Source organism: Pagrus major, chromosome 13 (assembly GCF_040436345.1).
Source record: "Pagrus major chromosome 13, Pma_NU_1.0".
Taxonomy (NCBI): Eukaryota; Metazoa; Chordata; class Actinopteri; order Spariformes; family Sparidae; genus Pagrus; species Pagrus major.
Window position 1 is genome coordinate 2,990,007 of NC_133227.1, and position 21,100 is coordinate 3,011,106.

General features: G+C 41.1%; 1 protein-coding gene across 1 annotated transcript; it reads left to right on the top strand.

The window, feature by feature from the left end:
• The first annotated feature begins 14,302 nt into the window (after window positions 1–14,302).
• LOC141007251 (T-box transcription factor TBX2b-like) lies at window positions 14,303–20,707 on the top strand. Its single transcript, XM_073479600.1, has 7 exons — window positions 14,303–14,649; window positions 15,061–15,328; window positions 15,656–15,802; window positions 16,014–16,090; window positions 16,797–16,960; window positions 17,961–18,508; window positions 20,283–20,707. Exons 1-7 carry the CDS (start codon window positions 14,303–14,305, stop codon window positions 20,679–20,681), a joined length of 1,950 nt encoding a protein of 649 aa, XP_073335701.1. The 3' UTR covers window positions 20,682–20,707.
• Window positions 20,708–21,100: the final 393 nt, after the last annotated feature.

The window sequence follows — 21,100 nt, forward strand, 5'->3', positions numbered from 1 at the left end:
TACAGCCCTGTCCAGAGGTGTTTACTGGGAGGCTGCTGGTTAGCAGTAGCATTAGTTAGTAGTTACTTTAGCAACAAATAATGCTATCTGTAAAGCAACAGAGTTGCGGCAGAGCAGAGGGAGGACGATACGCAAAACATGTATCATAATAACATTTAAGTTTTGATTTTGACTTCATGGGACTAAGACACACAAAAAGCAAGATTCAGATGGCTCCAAGTGGCTACAGTCCAGGCTCACTGGGCATTCTTTTTCCAGGAACGACTGATCAACTGCTTGGGTTTGCCTTCTGATCACTAAATCCATTTAATTCTGAGCCATGTGTCAACGCACTCAGGTGCCATAGTACAACAAATAAAGCCCCCGATCACGTTATTGTCAGACGGACTTTGGCTGAACTCAAAGAAATGGACTAATTCAGTCAATAGTGGATACTACTTCAGTACATTTAACATTTTTACATGTAATTCCTCTATTTAGTGTTGACCTCATCCATTCAAAGTAAGCATCCACACTGTGCTTCCTAACAGCAGACATTTTGACCTCTTAAACACAAAGGTGTAATTAATACTGTTGTCAAAGTTAACATAACAATAATGCATTAACGCAAATTCCTCTTGACGCCTTTAATGTTTTTGACGCACACAGGTTATGACCCTCGGCCTGCCCCATATTTTAGGAAATCAGAAGGTGATGCGGCAGTACTGTTGTGGATGGCAAGCAGAAACAAACCTCCTTGAGCAGAAATGGATAAAGAAAAGGGTCTTTTGAATGGCAAGTTCAGCTTTAGTATTACAAAGGAATGTTACATTCAGGTCAATATGCCCATTTGTTGTTGCTTGGTGTGCTTGAGTTTGCCATGTTATGCTTTCAGCATCTTTTTTGAGCTTGCAGTACCTTTGAGGTTAGTCTGGCGAATATTCTGGACAGTATTTGTCATTGATTTGGATTGTTTTGATAATATATCACGTTAAAGTACATTTAGAACGGATAATAAATGTGCAATAAATTTGCAATAAATCGCGAGTTAACTATGGACAATCATGCGATTAATCGCAATTAAATATTTGAGTCGATTGATAGCCCTTGTAATTAACAACACCAACAATGGCTGCATTCCATTTCCCCTGCAGCAAGCCAAAATGTGCGCTGGGGGAAAAGTCAACACTGTTCTTTGCATCTGGACATTTTTAGACTACTATTGTGTGTGTTTCTTTATTGAGTGAGAGATGTGACTCAAGATTGTTTGTTCTCATTTTGGAGCTGGATTTAGAGGTTTGTTGAGGTTAAGATTCTTAGCTGTCTGTAAGTCCTGTGGTTCTTTCTGGGTACTTCACCTCACACACATAAGGGGCAGGTTGACACTGACATGTCCAAGTTTATGTATAGTTTTAAGACAAATTACCAGTGTCTGGGAGAACATTTGATCACACACATATTGTATGTTTTGTTTTTTGGTGGATTGAGGCAAAAACTAGGATGACACATTAAAGTTTGTTATATTTGTAAATATGGTTACTATTTTTCATTTACGTGATAGAATAAAAGCCAAGATGCTTGCAGAATTTGGGGAAAATCCATTAAAATGTTTGAAAAACCCTGACTGAAGCTTCAAGTAGGGTGTAGTCTTCAGCTGTCAGACGTTGGGTGATTTCGTGAGAAATTGAGTGACACGGTGATTAGCTATCTGTCGACCTGCTGAGAAGTTTATGGTGTGTGAGGGAGCACTATTCTTTGTTTTAAAGCTGTTTTGTCACCATATGTAACCCGGCCAAAGACTGTGTTTAATCCTCTGCTAATGTGTCCTTTCGGGCCATCATTGCTTTCAGACGTCCATCTGACCTCCAGTATCTTATAAGACTCTTACTCTGATCAAACCTCCAAAGCCTGGATTATAACGCCATAGAGGGTCATCACTGGGAACCACAGGTGAGAGGTGTTAACCTGCCAGAGCTTGACACCCAGCGCTCTGCTCACTGCAGTTTGTGAAGCGATCATTAGTAATCCCCTTGACTTGAGTGAAGAGTGTGAAGACCTCAATCTTGTCATGTCTTGTGTGTCAGAATAAATAATATGCTACAAGAAGTCACGAGAGTTGACATACTCCTTCTCAGAACTGTTGTTGTCACACTCCTTCACACATTCAGCTGACCATCGACATGTCAAAGGGCAGAGGTGACTGTTTTTAAGTATGTTATATTGTTGTGTGCTGTGTTTTTATTTGCACGAGTTTATTTGTTTTATTGCATGCTTTTATTGTTGCAACTTGGTTTGTGTCTGCGCTTCCTGTCACTGCTTGATGCCTGCACTCCCCTTAACTCATTTGATTGCCTGATAACCTGCACCTGGTCGATCTCTTGATTTTGTAACAGGCACTGGCGACCACCAATTGGTTTTCTGAGAATGGCACAAGGGACCAATGGCATGGTTCGACGGGTGGGACCAACCACCTGGGCTAAAGGTTAAAGATGAGGAGACTGGCACAGAACAGCTGAGACAAGAAGGCAGAGGTGTGGAGCAAGGGCGGTGGCATACCAGGCTGGTGGCGAGAGGGAAATTGATGAGCTGCCACCTTTTCTCTGCTACACCCACACTGGATGCATTATTTTGTATGAAAACCGTCTATAGTTCATTAAATCTCTGCAGGCGTGTGTAGGCAGCAGGACAGATTTGTTGATAAATCTGCAGTCTCTGTCTCTGTGACATTACGCATAAAATAAATAAATAAAATTTCATGAAAATGACAGCAGGTCGTTGCAAATACAACCAAAAACCTTTGATTCAACTTGCCCCAGCCTTTTTAATCTTTGCGCTGCTACAACAGCATGAACCAGAACAGTATGTGCCCTTGAGATGCCCACACAGGGGTACCTACCACTTTGAGCTATAAAGGGAATATAGACGGAATTCTGAATATTTGTTGAAAGAAACTGTCTATTACAAAAATGTCAAAATGCAAATTGCATCACAAATCTAAATGGTGAATGAAATGGTTATACTGACTTGTGCTGTAAAGTGCTTTGAGTGGCCCGTAAGACTAGAAAAGCGCTAAAAATAAGTACAGTCTATTTACCAATTCGTAAAAGTTAAGTAAATGTACAAAGGAACAACAAGTCAGGATTGTCCGATCCTCTGTGCTGCTGCTGTTTGTCCTTTCCTGTTTTCGTTATTGCGTCCGTGCCAAATCTGGATACGTGCACAAACACACAGATGCTCACAGATGCAAAAACCACATTGGAGGAGAAGCGAAAAGAAACAGTTGACTCATCTCATTCCTAATTCCCTGCTGGCGATGGAGGCAGCCCTCAAGTTGCTGAATTTGTATTGCGAGAACGTGTTGTCTTTTCAGTTTGAATTGAGGTGAGAGTGAAGGCAGGAGGACGTGCCGGAGCCTGGGAGCTGTCCAATGGCTCCTCCGTCACTGCCAGTGTGTCTGCTGCTTTTAACACCAACACTTTTACATACTCAACACAATCCCCTGTAAAGGGAAGCAGCTCCAGCTGTACAGAGCCAAACAACACACATAGACAAACACACACAACTCCAAGACTATTAAGCCATTGACATTGGCATGGCCTTTTGCAGAGTAGCCCAAGAGTCGATGGCAGGGTGTGACTGGATGCAGTTGGATGCCACCATGCCTTCACAGACGATCTTGGCACACTGTTAGATAATACCAGTTGACAAGGACAATAGATGGTGTACATGTGTATTATGAGGCTTTCATGTGAAAATTAGGTTTGCCACTGCTGAACTGAGACAACAGTAATACATTTGTCGCTGCTTGTATATTAGGATTGTGTATTAAGCTGAAATAGGCCTAAATACAACATAAACACACAAAATATCAAATAGAATCCCAAAAAATATATTTCAATCAGTGAAGAGGCTTTACAGCGGAGCTTTGAGCGAATGCCACATAAATTATTGCTAACAGTGACAATGCTAACATGACGTAAGGAATAAGGTTCACCACCTCATGCCTGGGCCACATTACGCGAGCCGAACAGTTACAGTCAGGAACAATGTTCATTAAATACTTGTTAGGTTTATCGGGGAATATCTGAGAAACTCAGGAGGATCTTCAGTGATATATATCATATCCCGGTTCACTTCAAACAGAACAGAGGAGGTGGCCTATGACATTACTTATCACCCACCTACAATGCTGTACCGAGTTCACTCCCCAGACAGCTTAACAACCATTCACACCTGGGCTCACCTAGCCCTAACATCCCACATGAAGGCCAGTTGAGTCAACGACTCACAGGTGGCCCTAATGACTCTGAAGCTCAGGGTTCACACGAGACCTTAACGACTCTGTAAGGACACTCCCGCACAGAGTTTAAAAGCCTGCAACTCCCCTCCAGTTAGTTAGAACTGAAGAAGCCTCTTGGATGAGAGGTGAAACGTCTTCAACAAACTGAAACACGTCCAGTGTGATGATACAGCACTTAGAATGTTCATTAAAAAACTTCCCTTCAGCCGGTACAAAAGACTTCCTGAATCTCTCAGAAGAGCACCTGACCTCGGCATAACAAGGCTGTCACTAAAAGAGCTCCTCAGCTCACTAAAATCACTGCACATTGGATGATTCACATTTTGCAATGACACTCTTGAGCTTCCTATCCATTCTTTGCTCCAGGATCACATAACGTCAGTCAGGGTTCACACCAAAATGTACCGCAAGTAAGTTAACATACATAAATAAATATTCTTTGTACTTACATCACCAACGTTACCCGAGTTATGAGACTGAAAAGTATGATCTTTTCCTAAACCTAACCAAGTATTTTTGGTGCCTCAGCCTAAACCCTTGTGTAATAAGATAAGCTTGTTTGGGGTATTCCTGGGTCACCGATGGTGAATCCTCAGAGCACAGATGCAGCCTGAATTGTGGAGCACAGTTAAGAAGGGTCACCCTGGGACAGATACCCGGTCTGAAAAGACACAGATCATCTGATGCGATACTTAATTCACTCTAAAACAAAAACAAGAAAACAAGAAAATCATATCAGTTTCTTTAAGGCCAGGGACAATACATTTACTCACAATCTACATAACCACAAATTCCTTGTGGACAGCAATAAAACTCTGACGTCCTCTCAGTTCACTGAGATCTTCATCCAGTGATAGACCAGCTGCTCAGGCACTTTTCAACTTTGTGTGTCTGTGTCTGTATCTTACTGTATCTAAGATGGATTTAGTTGCTTTGGTAAATCAAGGCTCAGCTCTCTCTATCTCACAGTGGTTTAATGCTTGCATCAATGCAGCCCCATTCTCGTGACCCATTGAGATTAGCTTGGATTAGCCTCTGATGGGACTGATGGAAATACCTCCACATAAGCACTGTCATTTAAGGCTATAAAAATGCTAAAGCTATAAAAAAAAAAATGTTGGCAAAGGCTATGAAATAAAATGTCTTGAAAATGGTTGGAAATTAACCACTCAGATAGGATTTGTACATCAGAGAATATATCACCAACATGCCTCCACCATCTTTGGTGTACAGTCGGCTACCTGGCAAAAAGCTGCAATGACGTAAATAGTTTAATCGACTTTGAAGTGGGAGGCGAGCAAATCAACTTTGTCTCATAAAAAATTTAATTCAATGAAAGAAAAGCTCTTTTCCAAGAACAAGGCTCAAGCAGTGGGGTGCCATCCCAAATCTCTTCAGCACAACTAACCAATTCATTATACTCATTTGGGCTAAAGCTTGCTTACACTTTACCTACATGGTTTGCTTGTGCGGTCACAGGTATCTGTAAGATGCGAGAGAAAGCAGGAGAGAGAGAGGGCAACAAGTGACCCAAAGAGGCCTGGGTCCAGGTTGAAACGGTGAGATATTATGAAAAAAATAGAAATTGTCATTATTTTAACTATATATAGCTGTATGGGTGGTGTTGGTTAGATTGGTTGGTAGCTCCCCCACTTTGACTCCCCAACAAATACTGGAAGCATTGCCACCAAATTTCATACCAGCAGCCATGGTACATGGAAGATGAGTTCTAAAGACTTTGGTGATCCCCTGACATTTCCTCCAGTGCCATCGAAACTGTCTCCACAACTAAAAGATAGAGTACCATGAAATGTCATACAGAATCCCTTTGAGGAATTACTCATGTTTCAGGACACCATCAGGTCAAAATTTCAGCTTGTCCAGTACCTTGATTTATGACCCTCAAGGCAGCCCCAGCTTCTCCTTTACTTTGTGTTTTGTTCTCCCTAGTAAATGTCATCATGCTTACAAGCTAAATGAATATCACTTTCAGACAGCAGACGAGCGTATGACGCAGGTCAAGTGATGTGTTTTGTGACTTGTAACCTGCCTTGGACCCATCCGTATCATAACACTGGTCAAATATGTTTTGTGGCCATCCACATGAGATGTGGGTCCAGCTGCAGCATTCCATACACATCACTGCCCATGTGGGCATCACGTCTGATGTCATTTAGAGTGGATGCTGATTCTCTCCTCCCCCCCCCCCCCCCCCCCCCCTGCTGGAGAGAAGGTTGATGACAGCGTTGAGAGTGAACGAGAACAGTAAAGTTACGTCTGTAAAACCAAAACAATATGCTTAAAGACACTAAAATGCTCCTTAGACCTGTGGGAGACAGCCGCATCTGTTGATAATTCTTTGTGACCCCTCTAACATTATGTAGTCATTTGATCCTTTCATCCTCATTATAAAAGTGTTGGTTAGTGCAGCTTAAAGTATGACATATTTGTAGTAGCCAGCATAAATAAAATCTAGACCACCTCCAACAACAGCAACTTTAAATAAACACCACAAATAAATCACTGGTTTCACTAAAGGTTGGTAGCTTCTTTGTCCATGCAGTAACAGTGTGAACATTCATTTTATTGCATTCAGCAGTTCTTCACTGTAACACTCACTCGATGACATCTCAGCTGTAACAATGCAAAGATAATCAGTGAATTACTGAAAAGAATTTTGTTGTACTTCCACTAAGAATTGTACGTATTACTGTAAGTCACCAGGAAGGTGCACTAAAGGTGTTTTTGGGGAAGAAACTGTTAATCAGAAGAGAATTAATGAATAAATGATCTTTTTATGCCTAAACAACTCTCTTTGTTTTCATGACTGAATACACTGAATAAACAAACTGACCTTAAAGGACAACACCGTTTCATACTGTTTTACTTTGTTTATATTTGGCGGACCCTGCCACCTTTCTAGCTTCAAACAGTGTTCTGGGGACCTTGTTCTCCTCTGAGAACAGCTTGTTTATTCAATTATCGAAAAAATAAATATTTCTGAGTTTGTATTATTCCCTCTTTATTATTGTAAATGTTAAAAACTCTGAGTTTTAATTTCTTCTCCAAAACTACATGCCCCTTTAATGTTGCAAATATGCACAGAATAATCTGAGACTCTCTGAAATTGTTTCTCTGTAAAGTGAGCTGCGGTGCCACGCCGCTGCACCGACTGTCATGTAATATTGAGTATTGTGGAGCCCTCCCGTCCCCTCAGGTCCCATCCACCGCTGTCAGATGCCCTCAGGCATGGAGGCAGGCTTATTTTTCTATGAAAGGTCCCTTCTGCTTCAGAAAGAAAAAAAAAGCACACAGAAAGCGTTATGCACAGTGAACACTTAAGGTCCTCGTACTGCTACTTGGAGTTACAAATGAACTGAAAGATGATGCTTCATAAAGACTTTTAGGTGAGGCGGGGGTAGAGATGAAGTAAAAGGCAGTTCTACAAAAGCCATCTGCTGGTTGTCTTTGTCTCTCTGGTGGGATTTGTGCCACTTTTGGAGACCAGAAAATGCACAGGAGTGGCAGGCTTAGAAAGACAAGGAGTAAATGATTTAAAAGCAAATCTAATGCAGCAAGGCAAAGAGAGCTGCAGCATCCCACAGGATAAAGGTTTAAACCAGTGTAACAAATACTATCCTTAGTTAGTTTTATTGCATTTCATTGAGCAAAAAAGTGAGAAAGCCCTGTCATCTTTAATGGTAATTAAAAACATGTATGCTGGAAGCTTTCAAATTGAGATCCACACACATAGTCTTCAGATGCTAGTCCTTCTGAGAGCCTGCAAAATGAATTAGTAGCGAAACACATCTTCCTGTAAATCCAATAAATCTAAACAAACAAAGTCATAGTGGTGTGGCAGTGCCTTAACAGGGAGTCAACTATATTAAGCATTATTTCCAAAGTAAGAAGTCTGTCTGCCAGTCGAATGTGTAATTCATTTAGGCAGCAAAAATATTTCCTAATTCCATTAAGGGAACAGAAGCTGCTTTTTTTCAAAGACCGCTGGACGTCATGTAGCTGGTGCCACTTTGCATTGGGGATTCACGAGGCTTTAAGATGGTTAGAATTGACTGGCGTCTCTTACAGCGTGTCAATTAGGCCCTGATTAAATTTTGGCCTGTATATTTATAGTCCCTGCAGCGAGAACAATGACTTGGCCGTCTCTTTATGATTAGTTGTGTCTCTGACTCTCTGTCATTAGATTAGGTTGGATTCCCAGACGCTCGGAGTCTGAGCTTGAAACACCACCACAAGTGGATTAATGCAACCCAAAATTCATTACTACAACATTACATTTATCTCGCAGACAATGCGTCTCTCTCTCTCTCTCTCAGAGGTCAGTGAATAAACACACAAGCCATTCACAAGGTTCAGATATGGCTCTTTTTTCTCTCTTCCTCAGCTCGTAAGTTCACAGCTATCTTTTCCTCTTACAACAAAATGATGTAATGTCTGATAAGGGAAAATTATGAATGGCTCATGTTTCCTTCAGCGACTGGAAACATATGACACCTGTTTAGTGGGATGCAATGCAGTACAATAGTCCTGCAATAAATACAATCTTACTTAGCAACATTATGTAGAAATTAGCATTTTGTGCGATTTGGCGCCCCCCACAGTTTCTGAGTGCAACACCACTGTCGTAAATACAAATCCCAGGTCTGTAACAATTTGTCAGATGTAATGTAGGTGCTAACTACAAACAAAACCCAATATGTCATAACAATTTTATGTCTGGCCAACTTGACTTTGAAACTGTTACTTTAAGGTAAAAAAGTCACATAATGCTGCTTTAAACTCTTGATGAAACGGCGAGTGGAGTGCTTTATGATTTAGCATAGTTACATGTTTACTGTTAAGACAGGCAGCTATGGAGGGACTTGTCACGGATATTGCTTGCCGTTTAAAGTAACTAAGACTGACTGGCAGCTCTCAATGAACACGGCCATACCGGGCTGGAACAACACAGCCCCCAAGAAGACGGAGGCTAGTTTGACGACAGGGAATACACTACAAAGGTGGTTTTACTGCCAGGTTTGGCAATAAAAATCTTCTCTAAAACAGTGTCAACAATCATTTGTTTCATTCATTACAGGTCTCGTAGGTATTCTGGCTACAGTAACAGACGATGGAGGAAAACAGCAGAGATGCTAAATACACATAAGCACACATGCCTATGCTTAATGTATGTATCGTGTATATGCACAAACCTACTCTCTCCAAGGTCCCTCTGACTGTTTCCTCTGAGCTTCAGTATAACACACAGATAAGAAGTGAGTGAAGAAAGCATCTCTGTAACGCAGCAACACCTCGCCTACCCATTTTCTAAGCTTCCTTTCTGCTCTTACTGTATCATTCATCTCCTCTTTCGTTCTACCATTGAGCTAAGTAAGTATAGCTAAAGTGATGCTTGTAAGGATGGAGGTCAACCGAGAGTAATATCAACCAGTCTGTGAAAGACTTCAGACAGGCCTGATAACACTCTGCTTCAAATAGGCTGGGGGCTTTCAGTGCTGAACAAAGGGTAAATATGTACATGGCTGTACAGAATGTGTGTGCATGTGTAAACTAATGGATCAGCTGTGTATGAAACCAAGCTATCTAAGTTTTGAATACCCTATGGCATGAAAGCCATCTACGTTATCAAGTAGGTCTAACTGAGATTTTGGCTTCAGCCTCTCTGCTTGTTTTGTATCTGTACCCACTGGATGATGTGTCTAATTCAAGCATTATCACAGTTTCACATTTTATTTTAACCTGTTAACAGATTGTACGCTATCAGCTAATTAAAGATGGCTGCAGTACGAGTCTGGCAGAGCATCACTAGGGAAGAAACCAAGAGTCTCCTGATGTCTGTGGGTCGATGAATCGACAGTAAAACGGTGCCTTCGTTCAGGCATTAACTGTGAATGGCTTGCAACCCAATTTGCACAACGGGCAGCAAACTGTTCAAAAGCTTAGAGGCTAAGCGAGCCAACCGACTGTGGTAAGCGGGTGCTGCTTCAAATCTTGAGTAAACACGTCAAACACTAACCTGAAGCAGTTGATCTCTCATGCTGTGTTGCAGAAGACTTGCAGCTGCATCCAAACGTGTCAGCTGAGTTTAACCCCGACTGACTTCTTGAGTTATGGCCGAAAACGTAAAGAAACGGGCAGACAGACAAAGAAGAATGGCTTCAGCTCCTTAGGGTTCGTCATCTTAACCCCTTTGTAATAATGAGCTCCAATCACATTCCACTCTCTCACAACACATACACTGTATGTTGTAATGAAAAATAAAAGGAGGCAGAGATTTGTATAATTGAACACATAAATAAAGCTTTTTGTGGAAAAGCAGCTCCCTCCCTTTATAGCCATAAATCCCTGTGTCTGGATCACAGTCAGCCAGGATAAACAGACCCATGTGTTGTATCTATTATGTTACCAGTGTGATGTCATGATTAAAGCAAGACACCACCGAGCCCAGACAACACTTGAGGTGACCGGTCCTCAGACCTCTCTGCTCAGCCTTGAGTCCACACTTAAGTTATCTTCCCGTCCTCCTCCTCCCGTTTGTCATTTAAGAGTGCTCTCCAACCTTCAGATGTGATTCGTACTTTACAGGCTTGCCCTTTGGATGACTTGCCAGGAACCCTCAGTGGCCTAACATTCTTCTGAATTTGTCCCAGGTGTGGACTGTGACCAGAGAGGTGAAATTCATGCACCATCACTCAGATTGATTGCCTCCTTCCTTCCTGTTTCTGGTGCTTCTCTCATGGCGTCGGCTGGAGGAATGGTGGCACACAGACCATCCCTCACAGTAGCGGTGAGTGAGGAAAAGCAGACCGCCGCCACTCCCTTTTTTCAACCCCAAACTTTTTGCACAGTGTTGTCAATGGCTGTGTTAGACAGGCAACCTCATGCACGCCATTTCTTTGAATAAATACAGAAAGGAATGAAGAATGATGTCCTCCCTTCATCATGCTTCTCCGAACTCGTCTTATGGCTTTGATTACAAGTTATTACCCTTCACTATCTTGGGAGCCATTCATCATTTGTGGGACCTGTGAGATCACTTCCTATCTGGAGCCTTCCCTGCCTTGTAACTGTCAAACAGCACTCCAGTTCAGCTTTTAGTCATTTTAGTAGTCCAGCCATTGACACAGCAAAGAGGAAAACTATTAAAAAACTATTTTTTTCATTATTATTAATTTCAAGTCTACTTATTAGTCTATTGTGTGTGCAATTGTGTACAAATACATGTTCACAAACTTTATCTGACTAAGAAAACAAGCAAAAATGATTTTACATGACCAAAAAAAAAAAAAAAGAAAGGAAATATTATGATTTGAACTAACCTCTGCCTGCTTATGCAACAGTTTTGATATGTGTGTCACTGAAAGAAAGAGCAGTGTTGTAAAAAGTACCCAAAAGTAAAGATATTGCGTTAAAATATTACTTTGGTAAAAGTGAAAGTCAGTCATACGAATAGTACTCGAGTCAAAGTCTTTCAGTATCTGATATTAAATGTACTTAAAGGGACACTATGTTTTAGTTTTGGAGAAGAAAGAAAGAATTCAAACACAGAATTTCAATATTTACAATATTAATAAGGTAATAATACAAACTCAGAAATATTTTTTTTTTTCAAACTGGAATAGAGAAACTGTTCTCAGAGGAAAATAAGGACCCCAGAACACTGTTTGAAGCTAGAAAGCAGAAAATATAAACAAAGTAAAACAGTATGAAACTGTGTTGTCCTTTAAGGTTTGTTAATTCAGTTTATTCAGTCATGAAAAGAAAGAGAGTTTGTTTATTTAGTTTGTTTAGGCATAAAAAAAATCAGTCAATGAAAATGTTTCTCTTCTGATTAAAATGTCTTAGCCAAAACTACATAGTGCACCTTTAAGTATCAAAAGTACGAGTAAAGTACTTAAGTAAAAGTAAGTTATAGGCTACATACTATCATTATTGAGAATCGTTTTTTTTTATCTGATTGCAGATAAAATAAATGAATTTAAAAGCAAAGTAACCAGTCACTAAAGTTATAAAAAATAAATCTAGTGAAGTTAAAAAGTTTCAGATTAGCCTCCAAACTGTAGTGGAGTGGAAGTATAACTTAGCAGAAAATGTAATTACTCATGTTAAGTGTAAGTACCTCAAAATTGTACTTAAGTACAGTACTTGAATAAATGCACTTAGTTGCATTCTATCAATGAGAAAGCATGTTTTGATTACAAATCCCACATAAAATAGGATGTAAAAAACGAAAATGAATGAAAGTGTGGGATTATTTGACGGGGAGAAACATTATAATACATAAATATTAAATTAAAAATATTATAATGACGGTACCAGGCTGCTTTATTTTTCTGAGGTAAAATGCTCTTTAAATATGTCGGATCCCTATTTTTTTTTTTTATATATCTTTTTTAAAATTGTTTTTCATAATTTCAGCAAGACAGGCGCAGCAAGAAGTCAGTCAGTTAAGGAAACCTGTGATCCTATCGTGCCATTTTGCATCTCTACAGTACAATACAATAGTATGAACTGTACTGAACCATTGGTCACATCGGTGGTCAAAGTCAAACTCTGTATTCTTCGGGTGAAGGAATTCTCTGCTTCACTTGGACAACAAACAGTGATTGTACAAATGTTCAAATGAAAGACTTAGCTTTCCTCATCACCTCGTTATGGGACTTAACGACCGGACACACTGGTGGTAAACTCTGCAGACGTCATGCTTATATTGATGTCATATTATCTTCAGAACCGTCTGACTTTCCAGGGGATGCTTTCCCACTACCCACTGTTAACAATGTGCAAACTACAGCCATAGATCACACCATGGTGGCTGAAACAGAAACATGTTTTTTATGTTAGAGTCTTGCAATATTGGTCGAGCCATCAGTGAACCTGCTGAATGCAAATGAAATACTTGTTTTTAATTTTAAGGCGATTGCAAGGGTGCCAAGAAAATCTGAAGTTCATCTGAGTTTAAAATGGTCTTTTTTCCGACAACACGACAACTCCAACTGATGGATGAATTATTGAGAACCCGTGCACGTTTCACCCCCCAAGTCAGTTTAACGCTTCTGTATACAGCAACGAGGACTATAAAGAACTACCTTTGTAAATTAAAAAAAAGTGCAGTGGAAAAAGCTCCATCGGCCTATTCACTTCTTGTCATGACTCCAGGCTTTTCATCAGTCAAGTGCTGCTTTTATTTGGCTCCTTGGATTTGAGTCATGTCCGTCCTTAACTCAGGTTCTCCCCTCGCCTCACAAAAGCCAAAGCGGCGCAGACTTCACTGCAGGCTCCAGCGGGAAGAAAACTGGAGCAGGCAACTTGAGGATTTGGAGGGTTGCCTAAATGTGAAGTGACAGGAGAGAGCTGCCTCTTTGTGGGACGCCAGCAAACCGGCGCCAAGTCCGCCTTAATTAACAGATTCATGCATCCCCACTTAATCACAAACCTGGGTGACGTGCGGATATGTGGATTCTCAGGGACGCAGCAGGACAATCAAAGTCACCATTGAATGCCATTTGAGGAAAAATGGCACGATAATCATCACCTGTAACAGCAAGAAATGGACAAAAAATATATAATTATTTTCATTTTTATTCATATTATTGTTATTACTATAACGAGTTTGTTATTCATTCAGGCTGCGCTACTTGTGAATGCGTTTTTACGCACACGGTAACATTAAAATCCCTGTGTGAAACCACGCCCAGCGCTCCGTAGTACGCAGTGAAGTAGCTTCTAAGTAATTTGGCTCGTTAGTGTAGCATGTGCCGGAGAGGACAGACTGCGTAAACACCATCTCTCTGCCTGTCTCTGTCCTCACACTCCTTGCGCTCTCCACGGAGGATCTATCTTCATTGAGGACCATCCTCGCCTGCAGACTTGTGGGAATCTACATCCCCTCTTTTTCAGATCTCTTTGCCATGCTTCAAAACTCTTAAAAAGTTGCAGTTTGGATGCAGACGCCCGTGCGCCAAGACTTCATAATATCGACCTGTCAGATCGGATGTCCCGATGAGAGATCCAGTTGACACAGCGGCTGCCATGGCTTACCAACCTTTCCAAGCTCACCGACCAGCCGCCTTGCCCCTATCAGCCTTCTTCGCCGCCGCTCAGCCGTCGTTCTTCCCCGCGCTGACTCTCCCGGACCTCTCCTCTCTGTCCGAGCCTCTGTCGGAGCACAGTGACGCGGGGCTGCACGCAGCTCTGGGGCGCCAGCAGCATCACCCGCCGCGGTCCTTGAAGAGCCTGCAGCCGGAGGAAGGGCCGGGTGATGAGCCGAAAGTCACACTGGACTCGCAGAATTTGTGGAGTGAATTTCACAAAAGGGGAACTGAGATGGTTATTACAAAATCAGGAAGGTACGTGAACTAATGAAAGTGCTTTTATTGATATGTTATTTTTGTGTTATGGGATCGCATTTTTAGCTGTCCTGTAGAGAAGACAAATAATACCCGTGTATGAGTCATTTTGGAGTGTCAACGGTACAAACGGTGTGGCCTATAGGCCGAAAATGATGCTCATTATGTTCATTGATTCACATTTCAGTGAATGAAAAGGTGTCAAGTCATCTTCATTTGTTTGGGATTTTTAAGAAGCCAAAACATCAGTCCTTAAATTTAGGTTGGGGGCCACCAGGGCCCTTTACCTGATTCTAGGGGTCCAGTTAAAGCCTTGCCTGGTTATAAAATGTTACATTCCCACTTTTACATTATGAAAAAATGCTTCAAAAAAATAAAAATTTCTAACAGTAAGTCAATTGTTTGCTACAGGAGGATGTTCCCACCTTTCAAAGTTCGGGTAGATGGCCTGGATGAAACAGCCAAGTACATCCTGCTGATGGACATTGTCGCTGTCGACGAGTGCCGCTACAAGTTCCACAACTCCCGCTGGATGGTGGCAGGGAAGGCTGACCCGGAGATGCCCAAGCGCATGTACATCCACCCGGACAGCCCGTCCAAAGGGGAGCAGTGGATGAGCAAGCCTGTGGCTTTCCATAAGCTCAAGCTCACCAATAATATCTCGGATAAGCACGGATTTGTGAGTAGAAATTTGAATTGTTGTGGCATACAAGAGAAGGTTGTTGATAATCCATTTTTAAACTGCACTTCACTGCAAAAACTTCCTACCAAGCACATTTGTGAAATTTCTGGTTAAAATCCTCTCAGTACACTCAATATGAGACACACTCAACTAGAAAGTGCCATATCAGTAAGACAGGACTCTTGTTTTTCAAGAAAGACAATTTTTCAAACTTATTTTTGAAGTGGCATTTTCTTTCACAGTGTTGTAATGACCAGAACATGTCAATATGAATTTACAGAGACTTTCATCTGAGACTTTCTCTGGTCTTTTTATTTTTTCCAGACAATTTTGAATTCAATGCATAAGTACCAGCCCAGGTTTCATATTGTGCGAGCCAACGACATAATGAAGCTTCCATACAGCACCTTCAGGACTTACGTCTTTCCGGAGACGGAGTTCATCGCTGTCACTGCGTATCAGAATGAAAAGGTAACCCTCACCCTCTCCAATCCCCCACCACACGCACACACAAGAACTAATCTAGTCGCATGTCTGACTGGGTGCATTATAGACTTTTTAGATTATACGACTTTAAGGGTCATAAGGCCTGAAAAAGATGCTCTTAAACCTGGTCCTGTCACTGTGCATGGAGCTGTGTCTCTGCTATCACTAACTTAATGATTTTTCTGTTTCTCAAAAGATTACCCAGCTAAAGATCGACAATAACCCCTTTGCCAAAGGATTCAGAGACACTGGAAATGGGAGGCGAGAGAAGAGGTATTCTTTTTGCCAAGAATCTATCATAATCTTAAAGGATGAGTAAAATTCAGTTGTTATCTACTCACCCCATGCTGATGGAAAGTCAGGCTAAGTTTTGAAGTCCAAAAAACATTTCTGGACAGTGTTGCAGCGTTCTCCTAAACAACTGAAGTAGATGAGGACTAACCAAAAAGACATGAAATGGCTCCATAGAGCTCCTTCGATGTAATTCAAGTCTCCAGAAGCCCAGAGATTCGATTCGAAAAGACTTTATTTACACCCTTGATGCACGGTCGAGCTTGTGCGCCCACTTTAGACAGAATATGGGCTAACGTTTTTAGCGTAGCAGCTACAGTGAAAATCTTGGCTTTAAAATGGCCGTCAGTAATGTCTTTTCAATTCAATTTTGGTATCTCACTTCTGGAGACTTAGATTATGCCGGATGAGCTGTATGGAGCCATTTAATGTTTTCTTTGTCTTTCATTTGTATTTTATTTTTTAAAACAAGTCCCCATCTACTTCAGTTGTTAGGAGAATGTTGCAACGCAATGTTGCTGTTAAGCTCCAGAAATGTGTCGTTGATTACTAAAACTTCACCTGACTTTCCATCAGCACGAGGATGAGCAGATAATGACTGAATGACCATTGTTGGATGAACTTTTCCTTTACGGGACATGCCTTTATGGGTACATATGTTAACCTCATCTCTATTCCTGATCCGCAGGAATAAGCAGTTCACCATTTCTTCACTGCAAGAGAACCAAAGCAAAGCGGACCGGGACTGTGCCGATTCTGATGACTCATGTGAGCAACCCAGTACCAGTGATCCGTTTTATTCCCCTCGGGAGCTGGTGAGCAGCCCTCTGATGTCCACACCAACCTGTCAAGGTGGGTTAACTTACAGTCTGATATGTCATTTAGCAGCCATGTGATTTTCAGTAGGACTCTCCAGTATTATTGTATGAGATTGCACAAGTTAACATAATAGGCCTTTTTTTCATTGCAACATAGTTAGAAAGTAACAGGTGTTACTGATAATATTAGTTACTCATGACAGTGTGACTGTGAGCCAGCATGAACAATATCCGGACCCTGAACCCAGAGCAGCTTAACCGAATTAAGCCATGGTTAATTTTATTATTTATGCCTGCTTTCCTACTGTGACATGTCAAAATGTCTTTGTGAGTAAGGACATTTTTGAACTCCCAGTTCCCTCGTCTCGAAGTCACAGAATTTTCTGAATGGGTTTTCGGTTACATGCTGTGAAATAAGGTTTGTGGTTAAAGGTTAAAGCTGCGAAATATACGTAATATATGAGAATTTGAGCTATAATAATATATTAATAATATAGTTTTATCATTTTTTTAAGGTCGAGAATAACTTTTTCTAATGAGATGATAAAAACATGTGGTGACCTGATTGAGTCATTGACTTTGTTTTTGCACTTTTGCTGTTATTGGACAGTCGACGGAGACAGGAAGTACGGGGAGAAAGAGAGGAGTATGAAATGTCTCTGGCTGGGTTTAAACCACGGAGAGGAAATGCATCTTAACCACTCGAGCGCTTGGATGGCAGTGATGTGAACACGTAGTGAAGTTGTTCAGATGCAGCCCCCGACCTCGATTCACTGTCTGACTCAATTTGTCAAAGCAAAAATAGTTTGCCTTAATGAGTCAACTGTTAGTTTCTGGCGCCTTGGGGTTAGTCACACTCGTACACTGTCTAGTTCATGCCTCAGGATGTTTGCACTAAGTCATCTCTCTCTCAAGAGTCTATACTGCCTGTCCCAATTGTGTTCTAATAATATACAGTACTAACAAGGCAGACATATGCTCTTCTTACTTTTAACTACAAAGACATTTAATGAATGTTATTATTTTTCCCACAGATGAGAACAATATTGGAAGTGATTCAGATAACGATCTCCAAGATGAGGACTCTGCTGAAGCCGGGTCTTCCAGGACTGAACATACATCTACTTTGAGTCAGAGGAGCGAGGAGACACTGTGGAACAAGTCTGCTCTCAATAAGAGCAACGACAATCAGGACGCAACAAAAGAAAGAACAACTTCTAGAACGTCTGATGATACGTGCTCTCTGGAGATCGATTCTTCAAGAAAGCACTCGAGCGAAATGAAAGATGGGGTCCTGCCTCAGGTGTTGCAGAGCTCATCATCCCTCAGCGCTGGTCATCTTCAGACTTTGGATTTCTCGAGTGCAGCCAGCCAACAGTTTCTTAAGCTCGGGGCTCCGTTGTTGTTTCATCCTGGACAGTTGTCAGCGAAGCCAGAGGCTTTTTCCACCGCGGGTGTGGGGCATCTGTTTTCTTCTTTGCCTGGAGTAAATAACCAAGAAAACGGAGGCCTTTCTTCTCAGAGCATCCCCCCTCCGTCTCCCTTCATATTTCACCTGTCACAGCACATGCTGGCATCTCAGGTTTGCACTTTAATCTAATATTATAACACACTTAGTGACCAGCTATTGTAAGCTGAGGTGGTTGGCTACTTAAAAGGTGCATTCATAGACACATTCAAGAGCGTATTTTATCACAGAAACATTTACCAAGACTCTAAGGGCACTTCAAAATTACATTGAATGTCTTGTTTTTTCAGAAAAATATTATTCTGCTAATAGTATTAGCGGAAGCTATGCGGAAGAGCCCCGGCAGGAAGTTGAGCGCTTTTGGCTTCATGCACCAATGAGCAGCTTTCATAGGAATGAATGGGGCTCCGCCTCAAGGGCTGTGTCCAGTAGTAATAGGTCCATGGTAGCTGCCATCAGCTACTAAGATCATGGTCTGGACTGGGAGCTCAGAGCACTGCGCTGGGGCTAGCTGATTAGCATGCTATTTTGTAGATATCTCATAGACGCCATAGTGTCAAAACTGTTATTTGATCACATTCTGTTAATTTTGTCTTCAACTAAATTCTTACACATTGCACCATTAAAGCACTCCCAGTGAAAACTGTTTACAGTGAGGTCTGTGGATTATCCAGAACAACCCTAAAATCTAATTTATTGGGGTGGCAGCAGAAAATGTCCGAGATTATGGAAAAAAATGAAAACAACTTTTTATGATGTGGTTTACCAGACCTTTTAAATTGCACTGCATGAAATATCATTTAGTGGAGAGACGATTCTCTTAGAGATAATTTTCTTTATAGTCCCAAACTGCATAACAAGGAGAACCCAGACTGAGAAAGATTACAGTGTTGATTTAAGAAAGGGAAATCCAGTTTGCCAGTATGGTAGGGGCTCTGAGGGTGTCAGATGGGAGGCTGGTTTGAAGTTTGAGGGATTTGAAGTAAAACTCACATAAGAAGTTGGGCTGAACTTCTGGTGAAAACAGATTTGAATCGACAGATGTTACAATGTGCAAATCTACATCAAGGCTTAAATGACATGACATTTACATGAGCAGGGGCTCAAGAGATGAATCTTAGGGGGTTGCAAAATGATCAAAGAACAAAACTCTGCTTATTATTCTGACTTTTGACGGTCACTGACATGACACCTGCGATGAAGGGACACAAAAGGACATGGTTTGTCACTGTAAACTGGTGTAGTCTTGGCATTCTCTTGGCTTCCATACAGTTATCTGTGCCATACTATTTAAAGAGTGAAAACTGGCCAATCAATTCCTTGCTATTTTCTCTAAAAAACGATTACTGTTTAAAAAAACACTTTAAATATGAGAAATGGATAATGCTACCTCAGAATAACCCAGTATGTGTCGCTAAAAGACCTTTGCATCAGGCAGGTCAGCACTGTCGAGTAAAGTGTCAGATACTCTCTTTGCTTGACCATTATTGATGCCATGTATTAACACCTTGGAATTTCAATATAAAATCACTTTAAACTACATCAGATCACAGTGACATGCATGACATTGTATCTTACCTTAAATACCAACACTGCAAATTTTAAAAGTTGACTCTACTTTGAAAAAGTCAGGAAGCAGTTAAAAAATAAAACAGACTACTAAATTTAAGTTGTATGAGCTAAAAAGTTTTAACAACTTAAAATTATCAGTCTACTTTGTAATTTTGAGGTAATCAGTTTCCTTGATTTAAGTCAGATGTTACAGTGTGTAATATTTGACAGCCTAAAGTTATATTTTTATTTTATAAGAAGTGAAAATGTAGCAAGATCAGAAAATTCATGCTTTACTGACAAAATTAACAAATTTTTTTGTTTGTTTTTTGCACAGGGAATCTCACTGTCACCTTTTGGAGGCTCGTTCTCCTATCCATACCGCTACGTGGCAGCACCAGCTGCTCTACCTACCTGCTCTGTAACCTCCACGCTGGCCAGGAACAACTGTTTCCGCAGCCCTCGGCCTTGGTTGCGATACAACCCTTATCTTATCCCCACCTCTGTCACCTCGAGCCAAAACCTGCTTACAGCCAGATCGCCTGGCAGTTCAAACTCTGAGCTGTCTAAATCAGGGAGCAGAGAGTCAAGTCCAGTGTCTGACAATCACAGTCACCAAACCAAGGCCAAGCAGAAGACTGCACCACCAAAAAACACTGTTAAGAGCGCCACAAATGAACTGCAAAACATACATAATCTGATGAGAGGACTTGATAAACCACTTTCTCCACAGTAGACTCTCCTATATTTTTTTTTCACATGAGGGACACCGGTTCATGAACACACGAGTTAATGATGTTGCACGTAATTTTCACCTAAAATAAATGTCAGAAACTGTATGTGTTGCTGCTATTTAACATGTAATTATAAACCTGCCATGGTGATTTGGGCTTAATTATATTCACTATAATTCAGTGTTATAAAGTCATTTCAACGCTTATGAAACAATGTTTATATGTCACCTAGATGCCCAAAAAACTTTGACTTCTTCAACCGAATTTAGCCCAGTTTAAACCTAGACATCAGGGTGCCTTTTAATTTGTAAAAAGACTATATTAATGGGAAACAATTCAAATGAAAAATGCTCTTTGGAACTCCTTGGGGGGGGAAACAAACTATGCAAAACTCAATGCCCAAAGTGGAGTGCGCTATCAA